The following is a 13,982-nucleotide window of genomic DNA, read 5'->3' on the forward strand; positions in this document are numbered from 1 at the left end:
GATGTCCCTGAAATTAGTTGGACTTTTTGACATCATCACAGTTTCAATAGAACATTGAGATTAACCCGTTTGCTATAAGTGTTCCATATGGTAAGTTATGTTAAGGAGTCACACTACTCTCTCCGTTCTGGAATCTAGCTACAAATGATCCATGTCATGACTGTCTCAGTACTACACCCTCCTTGGTACAGACATTCCACGGACCACAAGCTGAGAGGTAGACGTTGGAACGAAGTACATCTCAAAATCATTCTGCAGTGAAGATAACATCACAAGTGTCATTAGTTGCAGTAACACAGGACTAGCATTACTAATAAACAATGGTGGCACAGATTGGTAGAAAATAAAATAAAAAAATAAAATAAAAAGTGCAGTCATTCCATAATGAGCAATTTTCCATGATGTTCATTTAAGCAGCTTTATGTCGAGGCAGCAAAATATGACAGAGCTCAAAAAAACAAAATTCTTCTAGGTATAAATGGGACTGGGGAGTCACCACAGGCCATTGGCTGATCTGCAAATGATAGAAAAGGAAAAAAATAAATGAATTTGTGAAAACAGATCATGTGTTAGTTACATAGGCCTGGATTTAAATTTTTGGAGGATACACTTTTCAAATTATTTCATATTTCTGGATACAATTTAAAAAATATATTAAAATACATTTGTCAAAATATGATGTCATTTTACATAGTTACATAGGCTGAATAGAGACATGCACCAATCAAGTTCAGCCTCACTTCTGTTTTTGCGGTTGATCCAAAAGAAGGCCAAAAAAAAAAAAAAACTGTTTGATAATTTTGCAACAAACTAAGAAAAAAATCCTTTTGTGACCCCAGAATGGCAGTCTGATATCTCCTTGGGTCAAGAAGAAGCTGTTACCCCACAAATGAAAAATTATATCCCTAAATATGTTTTTGCAGCAGAAGATTCTACATCCAGGGCCGGTGCTCCCTATAGGGAAACTAGGCGGCCGCCAAGGGCGCTGCTTAAGGGGGGGGCGCCGGCCCGCTCGGAAGCACTTACATTGTTGCTCACTAGCACCCGGTAGAACACAGATCCAGCGGCATCCAGCTCAGCCTGGTCCCCCCTCCCAGGAATGCATTGCGGCAGCATGCGGGCGCTTCACTTCCTTGCTCCTGTCCCTTCCGCTGGATGTGGGGAGAAGTGGGCGGGAGCATAATGTGCAGATAAAGGGCAGCCAGGCGCAGAGAGTGAACAGTAATGAAGGTAAGGTATGTCAGAGAATGTGTGTTAGTCTGCTTCATGTATGTATGTTTATGTCAGTGTGTTTCTGTATGGGTCAGTGTGTCAGTCTGTATGGGTCAGTGTGTCTGTATAGGTGTGTCTGTCTGTATGGGTCAGTGTGTGTGTGTGTATGGGTCAGTGTGTCTGTATGTATGGGTCAGTGTGTCTGTATGTATGGGTCAGTGTGTCTGTATGTATGGGTCAGTGTGTGTGTCTGCATGGGTCATTGTGTCTGTATATGTATGTCTGCATGGGTCAGTGTGTGTATATGAGTGTGTGCGTCAGCCTACATGAGTTAGTGCATGTGTGTCAGTTTGCATGGTCAGTGTGCGTCTACTTGAGTCAGCGTGTGTGTTAGTCTGCATGATTGGGTGAAGCAAATATGGGGGCAAAATTGTTTTCGCCTAGAGCGCCAAAAATGCTTGCACCGGCCCTGTCTACATCCTTATTGTAAATGTGTGAGCTTGTGTCCTACATACAGTCCTGTCTACGAATAGATTTACAGACAATAGTTTGTATTGGTCATACATATATTTGTAAAATTCTATCATATCCCCTCTAGGGTGCAGTTTTTCTAAATGAAAGATTTAAATGTGTTAACCTTTCTTCACAACTAAAATCTTCCATTCTTTTTATTAATTTTGTAGCCTGCCTCTGCACGTTTTCTAGTGCCATAATATCCTTCTTTAGAACTGCTGCCCAAAAATTAATACAGGTGTTGTCTTACCATTGATTTGTAAAGAGGCAAAATATTTCTTATCCTGAGAATGAATGCCCTTATTTATACATTAAAGGAACACTATAGTCACCTAAATTACTTTAGCTAAATAAAGCAGTTTTAGTGTATAGATCATTCCACTGCAATTTCACTGCTCAATTCACTGTCATTTAGGAGTTAAATCACTTTGTTTCTGTTTATGCAGCCCTAGCCACACCTCCCCTGGCTATGATTGACAGAGCATGCATGGAAAAAAAACTGGTTTCACTTTCAAACAGATGTAATTTACCTTAAATAATTGTATCTCAATCTCTAAATTGAACTTTAATCACATACAGGAGGCTCTTGCAGGGTCTAGCAAGCTATTAACATAGCAGGGGATAAGAAAATCTTAATTAAACAGAACTTGCAGTAAAAGCCTAAATAGGGCTCTCTTTACAGGAAGTGTTTATGGAAGGCTGTGCAAGTCACATGCAGGGAGGTGTGACTAGGGTTCATAAACAAAGGGATTTAACTCCTAAATGGCAGAGGATTGAGCAGTGAGGCTGCAGGGGCATGTTCTATACACCAAAACTGCTTCATTAAGCTAAAGTTGTTCAGGTGACTACAGTGTCCCTTTAACATACTTTACTGGCTTTAGCAACTGCTGATTGACATTGTACATTGTTGCCTAGTTTGTGGTCTAGCACAATTCCCAAATTCTTCTCATGTGTTGTTATCCCTAATTAGCTACAGTTTAGGGTGTAAGTTGATTGTGCAATCTTTACCCCAAATGCATCTACATAAAATTTCATCTGCCATTTGAGTGCCCAGTCCCCTAATCTAACTAAATCCCTCTACAGTGTAGTAATATCCTGCTCATATTGTATTACTTTACAGAGTTTTGTGTCATCTGAAAACACTGAAACATTACTTTTTTATTTTTTATTTTTGCAGTGCAATATAGAATGACATATAGGCCTGAGGTGCCCCAAAGGCAGTCCTCTGGCTGAGCTGTACTGTATATTTGACATGCACAATTTTTCAATATAGAGAACAGAAGGAAAACAGCAGTTACATCCCTCTATGCCACATTTAGGAAGAGACATTCCACGAGAGAGTTAAGCATAGAGTGGAGCAACAGATAAACGTTAGACTAGCCAAGCTTTAGGTATATGTTTTACAACAGGCTATGAAACTGGCAGTGTCAGCATATTGATAAAGTAGGTTTGACAAATTAGTGATTCAAAGCTGGGTTACGGTATTGCTGGGTGCAGATTTAATGCAGCTATGCATGGTATGGCTCAAAAAGGAAAGTACAAGACTCAGATGCAGAGTATAACTATTAGGCATGTACAAGGTATAAAGAGTTCACTCTGGTTTGGAGGGCTCAGTGCGTAGTCGTCTGCTCGCTTAGAATCACAGTTCCAGCAGTGGCCCCAAGCCCTGCCGCGATGTCGTCAGCCAATTCCCTCTGTGGGGTAGTCGCGTGTGCCTTCCAGCAGGTCACGGTAAGCCGTTGTCGCGGTCTCCCTGCGCTTTCTGCACCTTTCACCCATGCGGGCTTCTGCGTACCGCGGCGTCTGGACTGCTAGCTGTTTGGTTCGTTGTTTAGCCCCATGTTGTCTGAAGTGAGCATCCAGGCACCGCAGGCTGTGTTGGGGATGCTTGGTGCATCTGCGTTCGCTTGTGCCAGCCGCCATCCTCCGCCATCTTGGGTGTACCTTGCTGCCTCATGGTAATCGGAGGTAATGTTGGCCGGCTGCCTGTGGCACCCAGCGAGGACCGGGATAACCCCCTCTGGACCAGCGGGGGGGGGTGGGGGGGGGTTAGAGGTGAGTACGGTGAGGTTTCCATCTGCAAGGTTACCAACCAGGAGAGCGTTTGCCTCTCCCTGGCTCGGTCGCAGCTAGGCCTCAAGCTGGAATCGTGGGGACCCAGTGAGTTGCGGGTACAAGTTTGGGATCAAAACATTTTCCTGGGTCTCCCCCACTCTGTAGTCACCTTCCCAGCGGTGTGCGTGCGATGATTTGGGGTATATCCCCCGTTTTAGTGGCTGGCTTGCAGGAGCTATTGTGCAGCACATCCACTCTGCTAGGAAGATAGGCTCCGCCCCCGAAACATTACTTTTAATGTCTGTTTCAAGATAATTTATAAATATTAAGGTCAGACCGATTATCCGTTTGCCCGATAATATCGGCTGACATTCCTCATTTTGGCAATTATCGGTACGTGGAGCATCCTGGGTGACACTCACATTGTAGAGAGGGCGGCATTGGGCACACGCTATCTTCTGCTTCCAACATGTCCTCTCTCCAACTCAAATAATTTATCAGACTTTACTATAAAGGCCGAAAATTTGGATTTTCCCTTAATAACTCATAATAGACATTTTTCAGTCATTCGAACTACCATAACAGTTTTGTAACATTATAAAAGTTATGGTGTGGAGAATACCCTCCACTTTATCTCAGGGTGTCTTGTAACTGAAGGCTTTTGACACATTTCTATAGAATAGGATGTGTTGAGTGTAGAATGAAAACAAAACGCCACTGTCGTTCGGCAATCAAAAGTTCACTAACAGTGTCTGCAGCATGCAGAATTGAACTGATTTGAGAAATATCCATGGACTCACATTCCGCATTATAGTCCAACGGTACATTACGAGAGAGATATTACAGTGATTTTATTTTTTGGTTTATTCAATAAATTGTAACAAAGCAAAAATCAGATTGTTAAATTTAGATCCGAAAAGTAAATTTGAAGACAAAAATCCAAAAGGTAAATAAACTGGTATCAGCCTGTAGACAGACACAGATTAGTACTATACCTTGCAGACTTGCGGCTCTTCCGATAGTAAAGGAAGAGAACAGCAATCACAATGAGGCTCAGAATCAACAAGACCAGGCAAACGTACCAGAACGCACTAATAGGGGCTAGAAAACAAAGGAAAAAAAACCCAAAACATAAAAAACCAAACATTATAATTGTGAATAAGAAACACAAAGTATATAAAAATAAAAAGTAGGAAGAACATACAATCACTCCTACAATTATCTATATGTTGTTTTAGACAAACTGTGAATTGCTGGGAACTTTATCTCAAAATTGTGGAAACAAAACCATTGTAGAACATTTAATATATAGATTTTGGTATAAAATTAGCGACCACCCTAGGGTGGTAGTTTCCAAACCCAGTTGTGTTAAGGTGTGTTTTTTTTTTCCTTTCTAAAAACACCTTAAACACAATTGGATAATCCCTAAATCCTGGACTGGTAGGCGTGACTTGAGGACTGGTTTGGAAACCACTGTCCTAGAGAAATTGAGTTCAGTGAATAAAAATACAGGTGCGGGGAGAGGAAGCACCAGTTGAAATACAAGCTGTAAATGACAAAGCCAACTTTTCTCACTGACAGGATGAACCTTTTTAAAAGAAGTCTCAGGGGACTCAAATTTCTAAAATAAATTAATCGCCCTATTACCATTAAACCCCTCACCGTGCACCACACAGAGTAAAGTAAGAGATGGGGACATTTGCCAAGTACTTTCAGGTTATTAGGACGGTAGAACACATTTTTTTATTTAAGGGGGTACCATATGAGGGTATCGGTTTCAAATATGGGGGGGGGCCTGGTCTTCTTAAAGAATACCCTAGTCACAGCTATCTGGGTTCCACATTCACAGTGACTTAGGGGATAGATAATCCATCAACCCATGTTCAGTTGTTGAAGCACATTGCTGCCAACTCAGCCGAGGTAATTACAATTATTTATATGGCGGCAACATATTCTGCAGCGCTGTACAATATGAAGCAAGACAAACATTTAATTCTAACAAAACAAGGAAGACATACCGGAACGGGAGGTGAACCGAGCCCTGCCAAAACAAGCAGAAAATCAAGTTTCTTTCTTTTTTTTTAAGTTAATGGTCTGCTTTTTTTTTTGGATTATGTGTGAAAATCTAGTTCAGATTTATTATAATATACACATTAACAACAAATATTCACAGTAACAATCTCTGATTTTAAAAGCTTTTTATGCTTGTAACAGCAACGCACACAATGGCTCAGATGTAAAACACGCAGGGCAATAAATAAAGCTATTCCGACCTGGCTCTAGTCCAAGTCATATTCTAAAAACCAACCGTAACATATTATTCACGGACATGGCGAATTTAAAGCTACCTTTCTTTGTATAGATGTAGGTACTTCCTGACATGCTGCCAAGTGAGTTTCTCACTTCACAAACATACACAACTTTATTCATGTTGTCCGGTACAGTCAAGTGGTTAGTCGCTTTTATATATTCTGTGCCCAAGTCACTCTCCCTGTAAAACACAAACAGAATGTTATCTTCACTGGAACTTTACAAAAGTTAAAGGGATCGTAAAATGTAATAATTGGAAATTGCGATATGCTCCTAATGCTCAGGATGACAGTGTTAGCAGTTAGAGTACTCTCTCCTAATGCCTATAGAGTTAGGACAGCCACACAGCAATACGATTACATGAAACAAATCAGAAGTGTGGACCTTACAGGCATACAGGAAATCCGTTTCTTTTTCCATAAACAATACACAGACACAGTGAGCAAAACACAAATACACACACAATTACATTTTGAATATACCAGCAGATCCATTCAGAATATTTTTCCTGAGCTCTGTACCCTTTTCACTAAGCCTGGAGATATGTTTGTTTTGACTGTGGTAGAGCATCAGCAATGGATAGGCACTATAGTGCCAGGAAAAACAAGGTACAGCTCCCAAATGAGCTTTAATGGTCTGGTTATTATGTCCCTTTAAGACAGCAATTAACTGGAGGTGTGTGCATATTACACATCAAAGAGATATGCCCAGTTGTATTCCTTGTAGAAATCGTATTAATGGGGATAAAGAAATTCAATATATAATATTCTAATACATCCATAAATAAACGGTGCTTCTATGGTCAATCTTCAAAGTAATTCTGAAACCTTACCTTTTCCAAGTAAAATTAAGAGGCACAGGATTGCAATGGTATAGACAGGAAAATTCCAGATGGTTTCCCTTACTTGAGTCCACAAGAACACGTACATCGTAAGGGGCAACTTAAACAAAAACAAACAAACAAAAAATAGTGGGGTGGGAGGTAAGACCCAAGCATTAAAATGATACATTGTGAACAGAAGACAAAAATGAAATTTGATGTGTTGACATGAGACCTCTGGCGTTGGTAGTGGAGACAGGGAGCAGCACCCAGTGGACTCAGGTAAGAAGTCAAACTGTTCAGAAATGGTTTGACTCTTTACAATGGGGGAGTGCCAGTATACCCCCGGCAACATGGCCAATACAGAGAAAGTGGTTATGGTCCTTGGAGTGTCCTTTAATCAGAGATGCTGAGGTTATCCATGTATTAGGAAAATAAGACACTGTACAGAATATATAGCACTAAGGACCCTGACCGTTATATTAATTATATTAACTGGGATTTATCTAGCATTTTTCTTGTATATATTGTATAGATAAAGGATTAAAATGTACAAAAACAATGCATTCAAACCAATTAAAACCTCACATTTAATGGGCATTTTGTGCCGCAGATATCGGTCATAATAGAAATCTGACCTACAACGGTGCCGTATACGGATTTATGCGGTATTTGTCTAGATTGGTGGATCAGTTTTCTGTCTTAGTAACATTTTATGGATTGCTCTATAGCACAACTTAAATTCTGTCTCCACTACAAAAGTAGGAATTCTGTGCCATACTCACAATGGATATTCCATATGGTTACAGATTTCTCCTGCTTCCATTCCGTTTGCATCTGAGTAACCACACACGTAAAGTTCTGACCATAGAGATTTCGATGCGGTTTCATTTTCAACTTGCTCACTGCCGTCACACTTAAATTTTCATGCTGTTCTACAATGCCTTCTACATTATGTGTGAAATCTCCTGTGTTCCATTTGATAACTGGCGCAGGATTCGCTATAGCAATACATTCGGCCACAATCCCTTCCGGATCGCCTTCTTTTAATGGAGTCGTGGAAGGTTCCAAGGAGATCTGTGGATCTGGATCATAGGTTTTAGTTTAGTATCTTGCTTGTACCAACATGTTTGTTTACAACTATATTGCCCCCCCAAAAATGAGAAAAACAGTCAACTTGAAATTGGATTAATTTCGTGTGAGCAGAGTAGACATTTTAAATATTTGTTACTTTTTCAAACCTATTTTAATGGACAGGCGAAAAGGACTGCGTTTGATTAAGGATTAGGAAGAATATTCCAAGTACCATAATCACTACAGTTCACTATAGCAGTTATGGAGCCAGGAGTGTCCTTGCCAACTTCCCTCACCAGTGTAATATTAGTCAGACCGTTAAACTGCTTACTTTGGGTACTAATCCCTGCCTCGAAGAGTTTGAAACTCTCTGCTGGAGCTGCTATATTACGGTGCTTAGAGAGTTTCCAGCAAATATAAATATAGGTGGTTTTAGTGTTCCTTTAAAACGTTGTGTGGCTCAGTATGAGAAGGGTATGAGAAGGCTTAAGGCACTCCCAGGGGCCACAACACCCTGGGAGAACACCACTCACTGACGTAGGAGTCTGTCAAAGCACGCCTCTTTGCATTACTGGTAGTTTAATGGAGGGTAACAGAGCCAGTGTCAAGGGACAAGCAAAGCACCAAAAATAACATCATCATCTACTTATTGCACACCGTGTCTTTCTTAAAATCATTGCAACTATAAAGCTGCCTATTCTTTCTCAGAAGTTACAAGATGAAGGTTTACATTCAGCCTGGGAATGGGATGTGATTATGTAGGCTGGGCAATCACCTTGTCTATCAAATCTCATAAGGTATTAAAATATGGACGTCTCCTCAAATAAACACGCAGTATGAATGAAAAGCTGCAACTCACTTTAATTCACACACTGACAAGATTCTGAGCAAGAGTCGTATCAGGAGAAGTTATCAGCACTGAAATAAAAGCTTTACATGTGCAAACATTCTGACAAAGACAAGATTTATAAGCAGGACCCTTCCCCCACCGTGGCTCCCAGACAGTGCATATACCAAGGTCTCACAACCCATGCAAGTTACTTGCTACTAAAATAATAAAAATACAATAAAAAGGTACCAGTAGTAAGCAATAAAAAAAAAAGTCACAATTGTCTTCAAATGTTCATGTGACGTCTTTGATGGAGCTCAAATTACCAACAGCAATGAAAGCGTAAAAAAACAGAGGGAACCAATGGTGCAATATCGTAGGTAAATTCTTCTACAAACACTGAGGTTCAGAAATGCCGACTCACATGTCAAAGAGCTATAACCAGCTCCAGGTAAAACAGCGTACAGTGGTATTTTAACTCCTCATTTGTTGGATATCCCTCTGATGGTAGTCGCAGTGTAGGTCATATACGGTAAAAGAAAAAGAGAAGGCCCATAGTGCTCTCTATACAAGTAAGTGCAGGTAGTAATAAGAAGCTCCAGCCTCAGCGGCCGGAAGCGAATCCCATCTCAGAGCTAAATTAGCTTCCGGCTGCTGAGGCTGGAGCTTCTTACGTGGGGCTAGTGAGAGCAGGCGAGCCGGCAGCGCAGGGAGCAGTGATAGCTTAGGACACGCCTGCAGTTTCCCGCTGTGCAGAAACGAGCTAATCCTCTGTTCCAATACAGCAAGCTAAATAAAAGCATCAGATCCATCATCCAAAGAATCCTAGGTGGGGGTTTGTTCCACCCACAAAGAATAAAAAGAAAGGGCTGCGCCAAAGAAAATCAATATATGAATAATAAATAGTCCAAATAGAAAAAGAATCTTATCAAAAAGTGGTCTTATAGAAGACGCAGAGTCTGTAGATATTGGTCAGGAACGGATGTTCTCCTTCATGTAAATCCACTTGTATGAAGGGAATAAAAAAAATAGAGAACAAAAAATAGTGCAATAAGTCTAATTAAGAAATAGATACAATTAATAAAAGCTGGTATAAAACTCACATTTACAAGAGCTATAACTCGCTCTAGTGTAGAAGGCGTACAGCGGTACAATCCCCGCTTATGGGATATAGGGAAAATTTCCTCCGTCAATGATGTATTCCACGCTCAAAGATAAAAGAGAGACAACCAATAGTGCTCACTGGATAAAATACTGGAGTTAAAAGATGTATATAAAATGGTACTCACAAGAGCGGAGCAGACCAACTGCTCCTTGGAGATAGCGCTGGTGGTATTATCCCCACCTCGGATTACTTGGAGTCCAGGGTGATGCGAGGTAACAAACAATATTCAGTGTATTAAAAAAGATAAATGGCACCAATAGAAAGTGACCAAATGATCTTTAATATATTTAAAATCCACAATAAAAATCCACAAACGCGTTTCGCCAATACGGCTTTATCAAAATGGAGTAATGCTTCTTACTCCATTTTGATAAAGCCGTATTGGCGAAACGCGTTTGTGGATTTTTATTGTGTATTTTAAATATATTAAAGAGTTTAACATAGCTTTGCATGAAGATGCTTTCCTAGGTGGGAAGCCTGAACATACGCATTAGGTCCTCTATTGGTGTGACATTGCTGGAGGAGATCGATCAAGGAAACAGGTACGAAAAGAAAAAAAAAGAAAATATTAAAAGTTTTTATCCATATCCATGCTCGCGAACAGGGAATCACTATACATTTGGAATACATTTTAGTATTGCTAGAGCTGTAGTGTCCCTTTAAGCACGGCCCTCGCCACCTTTTATTGCTGTAAACCTAATTTGTCTTGCCGCATCTACTTCTTTGTTAGTATAACTATTAGCAGAGGTAAATCATGAGAAGAGTCGAAATCATTCAGATCCCATGAACGTAGCTGAAACGCCATCGGGGTATAATTTAGACCGACCGCACACAGGGAGCCTGCCCAAAAGAGTTCCATGAAATTAGGCTCAGCTGTGTTCGATAATAGTTTCATGCACTCGACAACCAAACCCCGCTGGATGCAAAACAAGGATGGCTGCCGCCTCGTGATCGGCCATTCGGATGGCGGCCACCCAGCCGACCACTTAAAACGTTCAAGTGTTTGTAATTTAGGAAGGTGTTATAGAGGTCAAGTGGGTCAACAAGCAGCACACGACAGTTCTGGGGGGTCTAGGTGTCAGTCGATGGAAAATGGAGAATTAATAGGAAAGGGAGATCTGTTACAGATCCCCCGCGGTGTGTGAATTTTGGGTCCATGGATCTCCCCCCGCGGTGTGTGAATGGTGGGTGTGAAGGACTTTTATGCAATTGCCTATATGCTTCAGTTTAATTCTCTCCCTGCTATTTTACGGTCTATATTGTTCGGTTCCCAATGTCAAGAATGAATGTATTTGTGTACCGAACGGGGACCACACACCCTGGGTAGCAAGTAGCAATTTGGACACAGAGAAAACAGCAACTTAATTGCTACTGGGTGGCCGCCATTCGACATACGAACACGTGGCGAGAACAAAGGATGGCGGCCATCTTAAAACTCACGAATGCGGTCAGCGGGGCTTACGCATGAATTGCATGGAACGGTTTTCGGTACGGGAAACATGCGATCGCCCGGTCCCCCATGGAAGTCCTGGATGAATACGTTCCCCTCCACGAATCAAACTGGCGTTCGGTAGATGGTATCTACCGGATGAGGGGAACATTCACAGGTAACCAGCTGAACCATACAAGCTGTAGTTTTCGTGTAGTTAGATGCGAACTGAGACCGGCTCTTGATACTGATTCTATGGAACTGTAACCCGGATACCTCCACATGGCAAGCCGGTCAAACTTCCACACGATGCGACACGGATCCTCAGCTATCCAGGGATGTTAAAAGTATAATTGTATGTCTTATAGAAAGTATATTTCTGAAATTGTTATAAATTGTAATGTTTCTGGCCAGCAGATAATTGAGCTTTGTGTATTGTAGAAACTCAATTATCTAGCCTGGCCCAGAGGAGGAGTTTTGTGTTGCATAAATTGTGAGTTCTGTGTGCCAGTAAATCAGTCTTGTTCCAGCATTAAGCTTTGGCTCATGTGTGGATTATTCGGCGATTCCAGGGATATTTCTACTCGTGGAATATTGGGTGATTTTCTTTTATGGGAAGAAGGGAATGCTTGACGGGGATATTTTCTACTACCGTCACAGTGGGTCCCTGGATATCCCCCCGCAGTGTGTGAATGGTGGGTCCCTGGATATCCCCCCGCAGTGTGTGAATGGTGGGTTCCCGGATCCCCCCGCGGTGTGTGAATGGTGGGTTCCCGGATCCCCCCCGCGGTGTGTGAATGGTGGGTTCCCGGATCCAGGCATAAGGTAAGAAGGGAGGGGGAATATTTACTAAACGGCCTCCACACAATCACCCAAACATACAGCACACAGACACAGAACCCTTACACAAACTAACAGCACCCCCACACATATATACATACACACACACACACACACACACAGCGTGTGTTTGTGCTTTAGGGTGCACACCCTTATACAATAGGCTGCGCACGCCTATGTGTGTGAATGGTGGGATCCTGGATCCCCCCGCAGTGTGTGAATGGTAGCTCCCTGGATCCCCCCGCGGTGTGTGAATGGTGGTTTCCTGGATCCCCCCGCGGTGTGTGAATGGTTGGTTCCTGGATCCCCCCGCGGTGTGTGAATGGTTGGTTCCTGGATCCCACGACGGTGTGTAAATGGTGGGTTCCAGGATCCCTCCGCGGTGTGTCAATGGTGGGTTCCTGGATCCCTCCGCGGTGTGTGAATAGTGGGTTCCTGGATCCCCCTGCGGTGTGTGAATGGTGGGTTCCTGGATCCCCCCCCGCGGTGTGTGAATGGTGGGTTCCTGGATCCCCCCGCGGTGTGTGAATGGTGGGTTCCTGGATCCCCCCGCGGTGTGTGAATGGTGGGTTCCTGGATCCCCCCCCCGCGGTGTGTGAATGGTGGGTTCCTGGATCCCCCCCCCCGCGGTGTGTTAATGGTGGGTTCCAGGATCCCCCCGCGGTGTGTGAATGGTGGGTTCCAGGATCCCCCCGCGGTGTGTGAATGGTGGGTTCCTGGATCCCCCCGCGGTGTGTGAATGGTGGGATCCTGGATCCCCCCCCCCGCGGTGTGTGAATGGTGGGTTCCAAGATCCCCCCGCGGTGTGTGAATGGTGGGTTCCAGGATCCCCCCGCGGTGTGTGAATGGTGGGTTCCAGGATCCCCCCGCGGTGTGTGAATGGTGGGTTCCTGGATCCCCCCGCGGTGTGTGAATGGTGGGATCCTGGATCCCCCCCCGCTGTGTGAATGGTGGGTTCCAGGATCCCCCCCGCGGTGTGTGAATGGTGGGTTCCAGGATCCCCCCGCGGTGTGTGAATGGTGGGTTCCTGGATCCCCCCGCGGTGTGTGAATGGTGGGTTCCTGGATCCCCCCGCGGTGTGTGAATGGTGGGTTCCTGGATCCCCCCGCGGTGTGTGAATGGTAGCTCCCGGTAGTTACCTTGACTCCCTGCGGGCTGAGCACACAGAGCCTGAAGTACAAACAGGATTCCGAACCCCCATAACTGCGATCGGACATTCCCGGAGCTCCGCGTGACGGACATTCTCACTCGGTCTCTCAGTAACTAATAGGAAACGGAGACCCAGCCCTGATCCCCTCAAAGCTCGGCAATCATCGTAACTCCACCCCCTTCTCATTGTAACCCCACCTATTCTCAACCGATCCCCGCCTCATCTCATCGTAACCCCACCCCTTCTTATTGTAACCACACCCCATCTCATCGTAACTCCGCCCCTTCTCAGTGTAACCCCACCCATTCTCAACCGAACCCCGCCCATCTCATCGTAACCCCACCTCTTCTCATAGGAACCCCGCCCCATCAACTTGGAACCCCGCCCCTTCTCATCATTGGAACTCCTAGCGCTGTATAATATAATATACCGTGTCAGTACTGGTACTCAGCCAATCCTAGTGCTGTATAATATACTGTGTCAGTACTGGTACTTAGCCAATCCTAGTGCTATATAATATAATATACTGTGTCAGTACTGGTACTCAGCCAATCCTAGTGCTGTATAATATAATATACTGTGTTA

At 43.4% G+C, this 13,982-nt stretch overlaps 1 protein-coding gene across 1 annotated transcript; it reads right to left on the minus strand.

Moving 5' to 3' along the window:
* Positions 1 to 364: 364 nt before the first annotated feature.
* On the minus strand, positions 365 to 13,564 carry LOC134586541 (nectin-4-like). Its single transcript, XM_063442121.1, has 6 exons — positions 13,387 to 13,564; positions 7,696 to 7,995; positions 6,923 to 7,031; positions 6,129 to 6,271; positions 4,776 to 4,881; positions 365 to 514 (listed from the first exon to the last, which is right to left on the minus strand). The coding sequence occupies exons 1-6, from the start codon at positions 13,487 to 13,489 to the stop codon at positions 493 to 495; spliced, it is 783 nt and encodes a 260-aa protein (XP_063298191.1). The 5' UTR covers positions 13,490 to 13,564; the 3' UTR covers positions 365 to 492.
* Positions 13,565 to 13,982: the final 418 nt, after the last annotated feature.

Source organism: Pelobates fuscus, chromosome 1 (genome assembly GCF_036172605.1).
Source record: "Pelobates fuscus isolate aPelFus1 chromosome 1, aPelFus1.pri, whole genome shotgun sequence".
NCBI classification, from domain to species: domain Eukaryota; kingdom Metazoa; phylum Chordata; class Amphibia; order Anura; family Pelobatidae; genus Pelobates; species Pelobates fuscus.

Coding starts and splice junctions, on each gene's coding strand:
- LOC134586541 (XM_063442121.1), bottom strand. CDS start 13,489: ATGTCCGTCACGCGGAGCTCCGGGAATGTCCGATCGCAGTTATGGGGG. Junction 6,272..6,922: donor CTTAATTTTACTTGGAAAAG/GTAAGGTTTCAG, acceptor TGTGTTTTACAG/GGAGAGTGACTTGGGCACAG. Junction 515..4,775: donor AAGAGCCGCAAGTCTGCAAG/GTATAGTACTAA, acceptor TATCATTTGCAG/ATCAGCCAATGGCCTGTGGT.